This window comes from Pyxicephalus adspersus, chromosome 4 (genome assembly GCF_032062135.1).
Source record: "Pyxicephalus adspersus chromosome 4, UCB_Pads_2.0, whole genome shotgun sequence".
Classification (NCBI taxonomy): Eukaryota; Metazoa; Chordata; class Amphibia; order Anura; family Pyxicephalidae; genus Pyxicephalus; species Pyxicephalus adspersus.
Genome location: NC_092861.1, coordinates 25,299,206 through 25,313,181, shown reverse-complemented (window position 1 = coordinate 25,313,181; position 13,976 = coordinate 25,299,206). Strand labels below are relative to the sequence as shown.

At 35.2% G+C, this 13,976-nt stretch overlaps 1 protein-coding gene across 1 annotated transcript in view; it reads left to right on the top strand.

Annotated features, from left to right (window-relative positions):
• TPO (thyroid peroxidase) overlaps positions 1-13,976 on the top strand; it is a 69,767-nt gene that overhangs the window by 10,629 nt on the left and 45,162 nt on the right. The window contains exons 5-6 of the mRNA XM_072410094.1: positions 2,467-2,596; positions 4,863-5,069. Of these exons, the coding sequence (XP_072266195.1) occupies positions 2,467-2,596; positions 4,863-5,069 (337 nt within the window). The remainder of the gene's footprint in view (positions 1-2,466; positions 2,597-4,862; positions 5,070-13,976) is intronic.

The window sequence follows — 13,976 nt, the reverse complement described above, 5'->3', positions numbered from 1 at the left end:
ATCATATTAACACAATAATAATAATCAGTTATTATATATGCACTCTGCTGGTAATGAAATGAAAGGCATTACTCAGAAACTCATAATGACATTGTTAAACAACAGGCTCATTTTTTTTATTATGGAACTGACAAATTCCTGAAACACTTGTATGGATTAATTTGTGATTGTTTAAATAATTAGAATAAATCTAATTGTCCAGACACCTCCAGTTATTTATTATTTAAAATTATGAAAACAAGCAAAATTAATCATTCTAATCTATTTTTAAACAAGCTCTTTCTTGGGTATACAAACAGTAGCAATCATTTTAGCTGCAATAATTTCACCGGGATTAGTTTAATTTGTCTTTGCTTTAATCTATAATTAATATATCCCATATAATAAAATCATTGTTATTTCCTTTTGTAATTAGTAAATGAACTGTGTTTATAAATTAGACTATTCAAAGCTTTGTATTTAATCAGTTTAACATGAAAGTCACCATTAATACCTAAGAATATATTAAAAAAATATCGTAGAATTTATGCTTACCCACTTCAATTCTCTTACCTGTATACCAATTATGCACCTCGCCTGTTTATAATGCAATAACTTTATAACTACTTTAAATATAGTTGTTTGGAGACTGAGCTCTCATTTGGCAACATCGGTAAACTATGAAAAAACATTATTTTTAAAATGCATTTTGACCACTGTTTGTTTTATAAAAAAAAAGTAATTTTACTGTTTGCATTTTATTTTATCGTTTTACGCATTTCAGTGACACTACAATAATTGTTTCTGATACAAAGCATGGCTTGGCAGCTTTTGCAAATAAAAAAAGTAATATAACATTTAATTTTGTGCATTTGTTTCAGTGTAATGTAACAATGAAACAAAAATAAAACAAATTATAACAAATATCTATAAAAGGAAACAAAAATAATATTAATAGTATAAATATTAGAAATAAAGGAATACATTTTATTTTCCTCTTAATTCATTTTAGAGCCTACCAACTGCAGCAGCTCCTGTCAGTTGCTGCAAGTGCATTATTGATTAGGCTTTCAAGAATGATCATTGCAAATATTAATGGTCACCATTCAAGCAAGAAGTGCTTTCCTCAGTATGGACCATGCATAGACCATGTAGGGTGCAAGGAGGCATGCACAGGCACACTTGTTCTGGCATGGGTGCCGACATATTCTTCTGCTCCTCTTCCAGTTGTCAGATATTTGGACATCTTGATTGTCCAGGATGACATAACTCCCACATGAGAGCAGCAGTTTATACAGTCCCAACAGCCCCGGATTATTTTATTTTTTATTTTAGTCTGTGTTTCTGTTGGCTCATTTTGGTTAGGTAAAACTTTAGTAGGATAGAAAGGTGTGTTGGGGGGGGGGTTCAGACCTTTGCAAAGAACCAATCCTTCCCAGCATTATTCTGGCTGCACACAAGCTTTTCCATATTTGGCTTTGGCTGCTTTCTACTTTTCTGCTTTCCTTTTCCTTTTTTATACACTTAGAAAGTTTTAGCTGATTTGAACAGAAATGAAATTTAAATGGTAAATCAAAAGTAGATTCAAAAGTAAATTATTATAGATAGTGTTTGGTAAAGTGTTTTCTGTTAATATACATTGGTAAATTGTCAGGCTCGGGGAAACAGGGCCGCAAGGGAACGCTATGTCTTGCACAGAAGTAGTAGGAGCCCTGGGAAAGGCCCAAGGCAAAGACTCTAAGCAGTAACCAGGTCTTCTCCAGAGTCTCTAGTGGTGAGGATGTTGTGCTGCTGGTTGCTGCCAGGTTGCGGTCCTTGGGCACACCAGGGTGGGCGGGATGATGCACGGTACCAAATCAGTAAGCAAAAGAATTGTCAAGGAAGCCTGGGATCGATGCAGACAGCACGCAAGAAAGGTCAGGAACAAACTAGGGGCCAAGAACCAGGAATTCAGGAAATAGATACCGGTGGCCACGGAGTTACCGCAGAAATAGGATAACACAGGAGACACTGGACAGAGGACAAGGGAGACACAGGAATAAAGCAGACACAGAGGAACAATTGAACAGCACAAGGGGAAAAACTGGGCAAAAGGGGTTAACACAGGAGCTGGACAGGGAGAGCACTGAATTAAACAGCAGATGTAGAAGAAATGCTCAGCAGAGCTAGAGGCTCGGCACTAGTGGAGACATGTTTCACGATTGCTGAGTGCTGTGTCTAAACCAGAGATAATAAAGAGGCTATTTCCTGTTTGGTCAGCAGGATGGGTGAAATTGATAAAACCTGGGAGAGCAGGCATGCCCAGGGTCAGTACTGCCTACATGCGCAGGAGAAAAAGGCCTGCGCTTTATCAAGTAATAAGTAAGTGTGACATAAATAAGTTTTTTTTTTTAATATATGTAGTGAATTCATCAAGGATATAGTGGATTACCATTATGTTTAAAAAATAAATGAAAAAAATGAAATTGTTGGCTTTGATTTTTTTAGGAATCACCCTACTTGGGGGGCATCAAATACTATTCTTTCTCGGTGGCTTCCACCACAATATGAAGATGGAATAAATGAACCAAAGGGCTGGAATCCAGATTTCCTCTACAGCAGTTTTTCTCTCCCACCAGTAAGAATCCTTCAAAATATTTTGGTTCACAATGTTCATGGTCAGCTTTTAAGATTTCACAATGCACTCATCTGTGATATATTTTACCTTGATATGCATTCCAAATATGTTTTGTTAATTTGCCAGACTTTTCCTTTTTTTGATTTTATTTGAATATACTATCCATTGGAATGATAGCAGCCTTGTTTTGGGGGTGTATTGGGGTAGTAAACTTTCAAAAATGTTTTGAACAACTGGTAAAAAATCCAAAGGATTTTCAATGTTGGAACATTATTGTTTTCATCTGGCCACAACAAGCCTTAGTGTATTTCTTTCATGTTAGTTAAGGCTGTGACTTCTACATCCTCAGCTTCTACACATAAACGTACATAAAATCCAGAGCAACCCCCAGTACATATGTGTATCCTATTCTTTGACCAAGTGTCCAGTTCCATTAAAGGTATGCTCTTTACCCCATTCAGCATCTTTCTATCATCATGTTAGTCAAGCCTGGCTGCTTCCTCAACAATTAAGAGATTTCATGTGACTTCTATATAATACAACCAGCATAATTAGATCTGATTAGGAAAACTTCTCAAAATATCATCAGCTACAAAAATGACTTTTTCACACTCTAGTTTTTATTGAGAACTTCATTAACACCTTACTGATACAAATGATTTTCACTATAATGGTGCAATCACCATCATCATTGTTATCACCTTTGTTATTTTTAATATAGAAGGTGAGCTAATATTATGAAGCACCAATACAATTCAGATGTCAGCATTCTTGGGGAATTCTTGTTCTTCATATATCTATGTAAGATACTGTGAAATTGTGCATAGGGAGTTGTAAATTTGTATGGTTATACTGTCTACTGCAGTGTTTCCCAACCAGGGTTCCTGGGGTTGCTATGGGTTCCGTGAACAATGATGAATTTGTGAAGCTCAGGGCGGTTCACCAGACACCAATGATCTTTTTGGCCATCTGGCCATTCTTCGCACTTACCACTTACTATATTACATATAGTAATCACAGAAGGTTCCTTAAGATCCCAAAGGTATTTCAAGGGGTTCCCCCATGTAAAAATGTTGGGAAACACTAGTCTACTGCATGGAAGCCATGGTTTCTATACACTGCCTTATTATGCCCAGGAAAAATGTGAACCGGCTGTGTAAAGTTGAGAATAAGTGGCTCCATGATATGAGACTATAGTTGCACTATACATCAGCAGATATGAATACGCATCTAACTGATAGATGAATACATATTGTATTTTTTTGGCTACACCTACTTTCCTGAAATGGGGGACAATCTTTATATTATCCAGATTTGTGATGAAAAGGGATATGTGGATACATCACTATTAGGTAGGTTCTAAACATCCCTGTTTTTTTAATTTTTTAATATTTAACTTAAGTTTATAAAAGCCACGTTTTATTAGTGGAGAAATAGGTTATAAAAATATATTTTTTGTGCAAAACAACTAGACCAAGCTTTTGGAAGACAATTTGATCATCGCCCATAATTAGGAAATCTGGTTCATGAATGTCATTCCATCAACAGGTTGTGCATGAAGACTGCAATCATTAATTTATAACTAGAGATATACAAACTTTGCAATGTCTCATAAATCTCATGCTACCTTTTAGCCAGTCTGTGGAGTTATTGTGCTCACAGTGACCTCTGTTTAGTTTCCCAAGAGGCCACTGTTAAACAATCAGTTTTGTCAGTCAGTAGATTCCATAGGGAGTAAATGCTACAAAGGGTTCTGCAAATCACTTCCAAACAGACTGGAGGGTCAGAATATATTCACCTAGCAAATAACGAGGAGACAGATTTGCCAGTTTATTCATCCCTATTAGCAACATCGCTGGTTACATTTAAGTTAAACTATAGTCAAAATAAAAAAAAAACCCTACCATGGTCAATAACAGTCTAAGGCTAATTTTGATGGGAAGCCAATTAATGGAACTGCATACTTTTTGGGTTGTGGGGTAAAACATGAGTGCCCAGGGGAAATCCATGCAAACATAATGAGAACATACAAACTCCTTGCACGTAGCGTCCTGGCTGAGATTCAAACCTGAGACCCAGCCCTACAAAGACTATTAGCTACTAAACCAATTTCTTTACAAAAAGGATAGTAATTACTGGTCATAATCATATAATCTTTTCACCCTTTCATAGTTTAACCTATATAATATACCTAATAATTAGTAATAATATATTACTTTATTATATTAATTAGATACATATTAGATGCATGATTTTCTTTTTTCAGGTTAAAGAAGTTACAAAGAAAATTATCCATGCATCAAACAGAGACTTTCAGGATGATGACTTATATTCTCACATAATTATTGAATGGGGCCAGTATATATCCCATGACATGGCCTTTACACCACAAAGTATCACAAAATGGCCAACTATATGGGGAGTGGACTGTCGTTCCACCTGTGAAAATCAGAAATCCTGTTATCCTATAAAGGTAAACAAGCCATTGTAACCCAATATTTCAATTCCTGACACATTTTTGTAAAGTTGTATGAATGAATGATCCATATAAGGTTACTGAAAATGTTCATAGTGATAAATGGCAACCAGCAGATTATTATTATTATTACACAGTATTTACATAGCGCCAACATATTACGCAGCGTTTTACAAAGTCTATAGTCATGTCACTAGCTGTTCCTCAAAAGTGCCCAGAATCTAAAATCCCTAGCATGATCATATGCTATTAACACAGAATAAGGTCAGTTTTGGGGGAAGCCAAGTAACCTAACTACATGTTTTTGGAATATGAGGGGAAACCCATGCAAACACAGGGAGAACCTGCAAACCCCATGCACATATTACCTGGCCCAGATTCAAACCAAGGATTTAGCACTGCAAAGGCCAGAGTGCTAACTCTCTGAGCCACTGTGCTGCCCAGGTAAGAACAAACATTTTAAACTTCTTTACAACTATATTTTAGGATAATTTAAATGTCATATCAGTAGACAAAGACTGGATAAGATTCTCATAAGACTCTCATATGAGAACCTGGGTGATCCATCAAACCTGGAATGGATTGGGTCCAGGATTAAAAAAAATTGCCAACTAAAAGTATTAGTTTTATTATAAAAGCAATAAGCAAATGTGATATCAGAAGGTCATACATATCTCTGGACTGTAATACCTACCTAACATGACTTTGTTTGCTTTTTTTACATGCATAGTGCACATTGAAAGAAGAATTTAACTCATGTTTTACAATGCACATTAATGTATTATGCATAGAGAAGGAAAAGCTTTCAACATAGTAGAGATGAAGTAATAATGATAAATCTGTTCCCACATAGGCTCACTGAGGGGAAGGGTTTTATTATACATTAATCTAAGATTTACCCAACTTGTACCTAAAATGTACACATTTTGCAAATTTATTTAATTACTAGAAGCTCATAGTGACCGGAGTAAGTGTTCTTCACCGGAGGTTTATCAGCCCAAGTGTTGATGGGCTGATAAACCTAGTGGGCATAGGACCACTTTGCTGCAAGGAAGTCACCAGGACAGCTTTGGTGTTGGAACAGCAGGCTAGATGGATACAAGGTAAATTTTGGCCACAGCTACCAAGAGGCATGGTTATGCACAGGCCAAGGTCTAAGCAGGAATCAGAGTCAAAAACAGGCTAAGGTCAGGGTAAGGGGTGAGCTGGAGGCAGAGTGAGGCAGAATAGCAGGTAACCATGCTAAGAATCCAGCAATACCTGCCAGAACTAGGGAGACTTAAATTGTCCCAGCTCACATGCATTACACAGCGTTTGCAGCTGACCCACCTGGCCTTAGGCTGCAACTTCCCCCTGTCTCAAAGGCAGGTGCCTTTTAAATATTAGAGGCCAAGTGCACCAGAGCCTCATTTTCTGGCCTGGAAAAGGGAGTACCCGAGAGTACCCTACTCACCCATACCTTCAAGGATGGATTCCAAAATAAAGAACTTCAATTCTGAAGTGACACAAATATGCATGGCCCTCGCTAGGCTCTTTATTCCTATTCCAGGGAAATTGAGATACATTATGCCAAATACCCCCCTGAATTTGGCACCATGTGTTTCTGTCTACTACAGTTATATCCTAATTTGGGAAAATATACCCATACGACAGTGATATCACATAGGGGGCATCTTTTTATGAGCAATGACAGTATATGCTACACAAAAAGTAAACCAATAATTGTCACTGTGGTCTATTTTACCAGTTTTTAGTTATTCACCAAGCAATTGGGGTGTGCAGGTAACTTGTGATGTTGCTTTTGGCAAATCCAAATGTACACTGATGTTTTGGTAGCTTTGTATAGAAGCCTTTGTTTACTGCCCTTCTTGCCTCAGAGGCTCTAAACAATGCACTATGCACAGTTCCTTTCCTTTCTCAGGTGACCATTGAACAAGCAGGTTCTCCAAGGACTCTCCCTCTTTGATTGCTGTCTTGGATGTGATAAACCTTTCAACAAATTGAAACTGAATTACCAAATGGAGACTGAATAGAACTGTGAGATTTCAGCAAAATATGAAGCATTTTTTTTTTAAATGTTTAACTTCCTTATTTAAAAGCAATTACCATATATTACAACAAGGCAAAAAAACTTAAGAAAAATATTATAGCCAAAAAATGCAGAGCTTGAAAATAATTAGAAATTAAAATTTAATATATAAAACTAAGCCAAGTTAGACGTGGTGCTATTAACCATTAATACAAAATACTGGAAATGCTACATCACAGTGGCAAATTGCATATTTAAACAAAACTATAATTTAATAACTAAAATGACAAATACAATTTAGATTGTTTAAAATCATGTGATCTAAAGATGTTATTAGCCAGCATCTGATGAAGGTTATGCAACTGAATGCAATCCACAAAATTATCTTTCACTAGATTAATGCACAGTCACATATGTTCGTATTACACAAATGTTGAAATAAATGTATTTAACCACTTCAGCACTGTCATCTTGGTGGCTGGGAATATTTATTACAGTTGCTTGACTTTTTCTTCAAATAAATGTCAGTAGTTGCTACTAAGGTAGCAAAACTACTGCAGGCATGAAAGCTGTGTCCACATTTCTTACCCCATACTGTCTTACTATTGGGGGACAGACTTTACTTTTCCATTTTACTGTCAAGACTTAGAATCATACTAACAAGATCAGACGTCATAGGTAGACAAGGCACAACTACGTCAAGCCAAAACGTGTTATCTTAGTTTCTGGATGGAATGAGGAAAGGCTAGAATCCTATTAGGTCTTTACTGCTATTTGAGGTTCCAATGGACTTACATTCAGTTCCTGACTTACTGACAAAAAGGAAGTGAGGAAAATTCTCCAAAATAAAAAAACAGAGATAAAAATGCTTTTTTGGAAGACTAGGGACAGGTCAAAATCCATGTCAGAATTTTATTTTGTTCAATGTTCCTGTGAAGATTTGCATCACTGGTGAAGCATTGTTATCAGTACAGGAGTGAGTAGAAATTTTCCAACAGAACCTAGATAGGTGCAAAACACAAGCAGAAGCTCTAATCCTTCTCCATTCTATCCAAAACTAAAAAGACATTTTTGGCTTGACGTATATCCAAAGAACTGGAAGCAAAAGGCATACTGTAGTCTTTTTGCTATCAGTTTGGTCCTAGGCGTATAGACCCAGAAGGAATGAACTGGAAATAATAGAGTATATCAAAAATAAAACATGCAGAGGTTGCAAGAACATCAATTCTGATGATGTTGAAAGTGTGGAGTGATTTGGTAATGTGTTGAAACGTGTGTGGGTTTATCTTGGCAGCCCTGACAACCCAGCCATGGAATATGTGGTTATATTAGACTAATATTGGCAGATTTGGAAACTACTTTTAGTTCCTAATCCTAACAAAACATTGAAGACGTCCTAGGAACCTAACTGAAAAAAAAAAATTCATTGAAGATTCCACTGACTGCAGCAATTATTTACTATTGTTTGTTATTAACTAGTTTTTTATACATAATATGCAGAGCTTTACAAAGTCTCACTAAATGTCCTTCAGCGAGTTACAATTCAGTTTCCCTGCCTGAGCCATATGTCAACAACACATTTCTCAAGGAAACCCAATTAACCTAACTGCATGTTTTTGGAATGTGGGAGGAAACCCACACAGGGAATATACAAACAAACTCCTTGAACATACAAACTCCTTGCAAATAGTGTCCTGGGCCAGATTCTAACCTATGACCTAGTGCTGCAAAGGCAAGGGTGCTAGCCATTAGGCCAAATGGAGATGACAAAAGTTTATTCGTACCACAAAAAGCCACAATTACATAGTACAATGTAAAGTATAACACCTTATAACTTACTCAGTATAGAAACAAAAAAACAAGACCTGGGCTAAATATAAGTGGAATTAAACTCGCCTACCCTCATTTCAACATTGGCACCAACATCTTTTTCTTTTCTGGGTCATTGGCTATCTTGATTGGGGAGGCCAAAATGAACATGGAGGAGGGCAGAAGTTATGTCATTCCGACCTGGCCAATCAAAATAGCCAAAATCCAAGAAAAAAAAAGATACATCTTTTTCTCAGGTATGCCAGGATGATACACTGAGCTGTGCATGCAAAGTTCAATGTACATTCAACAAGATAATGCAAACAAACAAGTAAGCAAAGTGTGTCTCTTCTGCAATGAAGAGCTGCCTGCTCACACTTTTTTTTTGTATTTTAGGTTTAGTTTTACTTTAGTGCAACATTTAAAACAGTTTCTTTAGTATTTCCAATAAAACTAGGTATTTTTAAAAGGGGGGAATCAACGTATCCACATCATGGGATCCGAATGTTTAGTAATCACAATTGTTTGTGAGTTAAAATGACATTTATCTCCTAAAATATGGACAATTAAGATAAAGTAGATCATTATAGAAAACCTTTTACCAACTGTATATTAGAAAATACTGTAATTGGTGAATAGAAACTGTACATATTTCAGCAAAAAAGTGACACACTGAGACTAATTTACTAAAAGACCTAAGAAGACCTAAGAATATTTATACAATAAAAATGTTTGAACATTTACAGGAATAATCCAATCATGTACCAATTGAAAAAGTAAAAAGAAATAAACTTTTCACATGGTGGGATGATTAAAATAAATATCCACACAATTTATTGTGTAATAGGAAATGAGCTTGATACACTGACAAACTGTTATTTTTTTCACTTTACTCTCCATCGGGGTTTCTTTATGTAGATTATCTTACCTTTTCTATTAAAGATACATAGCTTTAATAGAAACATTTAAAAAGTTGTTCTGAATTTTGCACCTTAATTTGGACCAGATCTATTTTTATACTATCATAGACAAATATTAATGAAAATTGTACAGTATTTGAAACATCAGTAATGCAATTTCGGTTAAAACTTTCAATATGCCACCAAAAGAAAAAAAATATCTTTATCATCAAATGAACATTAATACCATTAGCTTCAAGTCTGCTTCTTTGAGTCAGCTGTTAGTCTAGTCTTTCTAAATGTAAGTCTAATCTTTTAAACTCACTCCGCTAGTCTATGCACTCTTTGCACTGGCTTCCAGTTTTGTACAGAATAGAAATCAGGATTCTCATTAGTACTTACAAAGCCCTTCATTATGCTTCACTGCCTTAGATCTCTCCTGTTTTTTTAAACCATCTACCATATCTGCCCTCCAATCTGCAGATGACCTACAAATCTCAACTTCCCTTGGTGTACCTGTTTTATGTAATCCTCTACACTGAACAATTTGACTGTTCTCTGATCTTCAAAGTTTTGTGCATTCGTAGGAAACTCATTTATTTAATCATACCTACCAAAATCTTCCCAATCATTCTCTAGTGTCTTGTCGTAATTGGCAAAATCATTCTCCTGCCAATTTATTAATAATTGTTATTCTCAGCCATCTTTTATGAACAAAATATTTTGTTTTATGAGTCTGCTGTTCATAAGACATAGAAGAATATTGTACTAATGGTACAAATAACTTCTGTCTATTAATATGAGAATATTGTTATATTTAGCAGTGTGACTTATAAAACATGGGGCACAGAGTTGAGCAGCCAGAAGTTCCATACAGCACAACGTACAAAATGGGGCAAGTTTGGAGCAAGTCATGTACAGTGTACTGTACAGAAAGGACAAACTACTATTCATTTCAATATACTCAGCAGACAGTCTCTTGAACTCCAATGCAATCAACATATACTCTATACACTGAGTACATACACCCATCATAGCATATCATATAATCAACTTGAGAGTTCAGATACAAAGATCTGCAGCCTGTTATTTGTGGCCACTCATAGATACATACATCCAAAATTCTTCATTAGTGGGAAGGAGAACATTGTAATCATTTCTAAACTGCTTTGAGTTACAAAAAAGTGAGCTTCAGACATATAAAAACCCAAGTTATTAAAACTAATTATAGTTTTTTTTTTGTACAGTTGGTATTTATACCCACATGTCCTGATATGAATCTCCTGTAATTTTGCATTACAGTCATAGAAGCTGATGACCAAGCCATTTTGATTAAGGCCATTGACAGGGCTATGTCGTTTAGCAGGGATGCAGGGATCACAAGATAGAATAAAACAGTTAGTTCATGTGAATAAAGGGGAATTATACAATAAATTAAATAATTTCAAACAGGCAGGTTGTTTATTGCAGAAGGGACATGTGATATCCCTTTTTCAATAAAATACACTTACCTACCTACATTGACCACTCCTTGCTCTGCTGTGGATGCTGGCGTCTTCACCCACTCCTCTTCCAGGTTGAGGACTTTTGGCTATGTTGATTGTCCATTCCTGTACCTGTAGTCCCCGGGTTACATACGAGATAGGGACTGTAGGTTTGTTCTAAAGTCAAATTTGTATGTAAGTCAGAACATGTACATTATTATACATAAACACAATTAGGACAGATGTTTGTCTCAACATATTATTAGGCAGCATGGTGTCAGTAACTAAAAAAAAATCCTCACTGTGAGTTAATGACAAACAAAGCAAGAAAAAAAAATGACAGAGCCTACACATTCATTAACTTCTGGAGCAAGCTGTGCTTTGATATGCAAAAAGAATCAAATGCAGAGTTTGTCTTGGTCATTTAGGAACTTGTAGAAGAGCTCAGTCTCACCTGTGTTTAGCAAATAATTACTTCTGTAAATCATGAAAACCGCCCCTCCCCTCCAAGCCTCCTTGCTGATGAGGGAGCCGGGAAGCCCCCTTTTATATCTAGAAGTCGTCTGTATGTTGGAGGTCCTTACCCCGGGGACTACCTGTGATTAATTCATTCCCAGCAGTGGGGCATGCTGGGTATGCTGGGATCATGCACCGAGCTGCATATGCATGCATATTGTAGAAAAGATTTCATTATAGGAATATTTCCTGCAGGTAAATTTATTTTATTGCAGAAAAGACATCTCCTGTCCCTTTTGCTGTAACAACCTGCCTGTTAGAAATGTTTTCTTTTTGCAGAATAAGTCTGCTTTAAATGTGTTTCTATTTGTTTACTGGAGTTTGGCATTACTTTTCTAATAATAATAATAATTACTGTTTTATAATTTAAATTTAATGCTTAGCTAAACCCAAAACTGAAGGCTTAGTTAATTAGTTATTAAGTGAATAAAAAAAAAAGTTTATAATGGAAATTGGTGGAAAAGAATAAATGCTTTAGGGCCAAAAAGCTTACACCGTGCATTACATTTAATTTCCACTGAATTCAGCCAATGGAAGGGTCAATCAGATGTGACCATGTAATATGCAGGAGGAATATAAGTAGGAGGAACAATAGATACCACACCCCTTTTCCCAGCGTACCCGCATTACGGTGAAAACCATGTCTCTATAGGAAGAATACCTCCTTAATGCCTTAACCTTCTTCCGTAATTTTAGTTCTATAGAAATAATTATAATTCAGATTAATTCATGTGATTGATTTAGACTGGTGTCTGAATTAATGTGATTGATTTACAAATCTGCCTTGTTAAATTTGAGTTAGGCTTTAGAATTCTTTCCTCCTAAATATGAATATTCAGAAAACTAGAAAAATCATTTAAGCAGATTAAAAGTTATGTATAAAATACTGAATAATTATTTTCTTATGTTGTTATCTTCCTACTGACATAAATTATTACAAAGAAAGAGGCATGTTCTTAAGTAGTTTTCTTTTTTTCCTTTTTTATATGAACTCTAAGTACCTTTTTTTTCCTTACTATTATTTTTCTTTTCTCTCTTTTTTGAACTATGAGCACTAAGTCTTTGAACTTATTTTCTCATTCAGACTTTGTGACAATAACTAAGACAGCGGGTAATTAACTACACAGAAACCTCTGTAGCTGATAATTTAGAAAATTAGATTTGGTTGATAAATTAGACAAAAGTGTGTGGGTCTCTATCATGGATGAATAGAAGATGTCAACAAGATCACGAGCCATTAAGTATCTATCTGGAATTAATGTGATTATTTAATCATTCCCAAATGGGTTTGGCAGTGGAAAAAACTATGTATTGGCTACTAGACCTTGAATTCAAATTTGAAGAAACAGAATGTGAAAGTTAATTTATAGTCCAAGCATGAAATCCTGAGTGTGTATTCGGATACATATTTTATTAAGCTTAGAGAAGAATTACAATAAATTCAATAAAGTCTGCTCATCTTAGAAAAGATCAAAGAGAATACACTGGCCACAGTGGTTTTAATGAAAATGGTCATAGTTGTTAGAAGAATTGTTGTTAATATTCAAAGCAGGAGCTATCAAATGTACTTACACAGGCAAGGTACCGTAATCAACATTTTGTATGAATTAAATGTATAATTCAATCTAATCTTTGGAATCATATGTGGATATGGGATCTCTTATCCAAAAAGACAGCCTGTTAAGAAAAGACAAGAGTGTATCATTGTGAATTATTAGTGGAGATTTTTTATCTAAGTATGCTAAGTACTACTAAACAATTCACTGAGGAGACATTTTTGCTGTTAGAGCTGATGTTCTTAAATGGATAAAGATAGAAATCCAAATGAAGTCTTTAACCATAATCTGATAAATTAGCATTTTTGTAGTAATGTACATTAAAAACCTCCCAGGTCCTAAACTTATTGCAATTCATTTATAAGTCTGGTAATCAAATTATCAACAGTGTCATAGGTCACACTATAGATTAGGGGTGTTTTTTTTAAATGCCCTGATTGCCAACTGTACTTCTGTCATTATAAATGTGGTGATTGGATTCAAGTTTATTTAGACTAAAGGACCCATTTTTAAATCTGATTACCGCAATTATAATTTAATATATTTTAATTATTATTAATATACTAAATAAATATACATATATATATATATATATATATATATATATATAT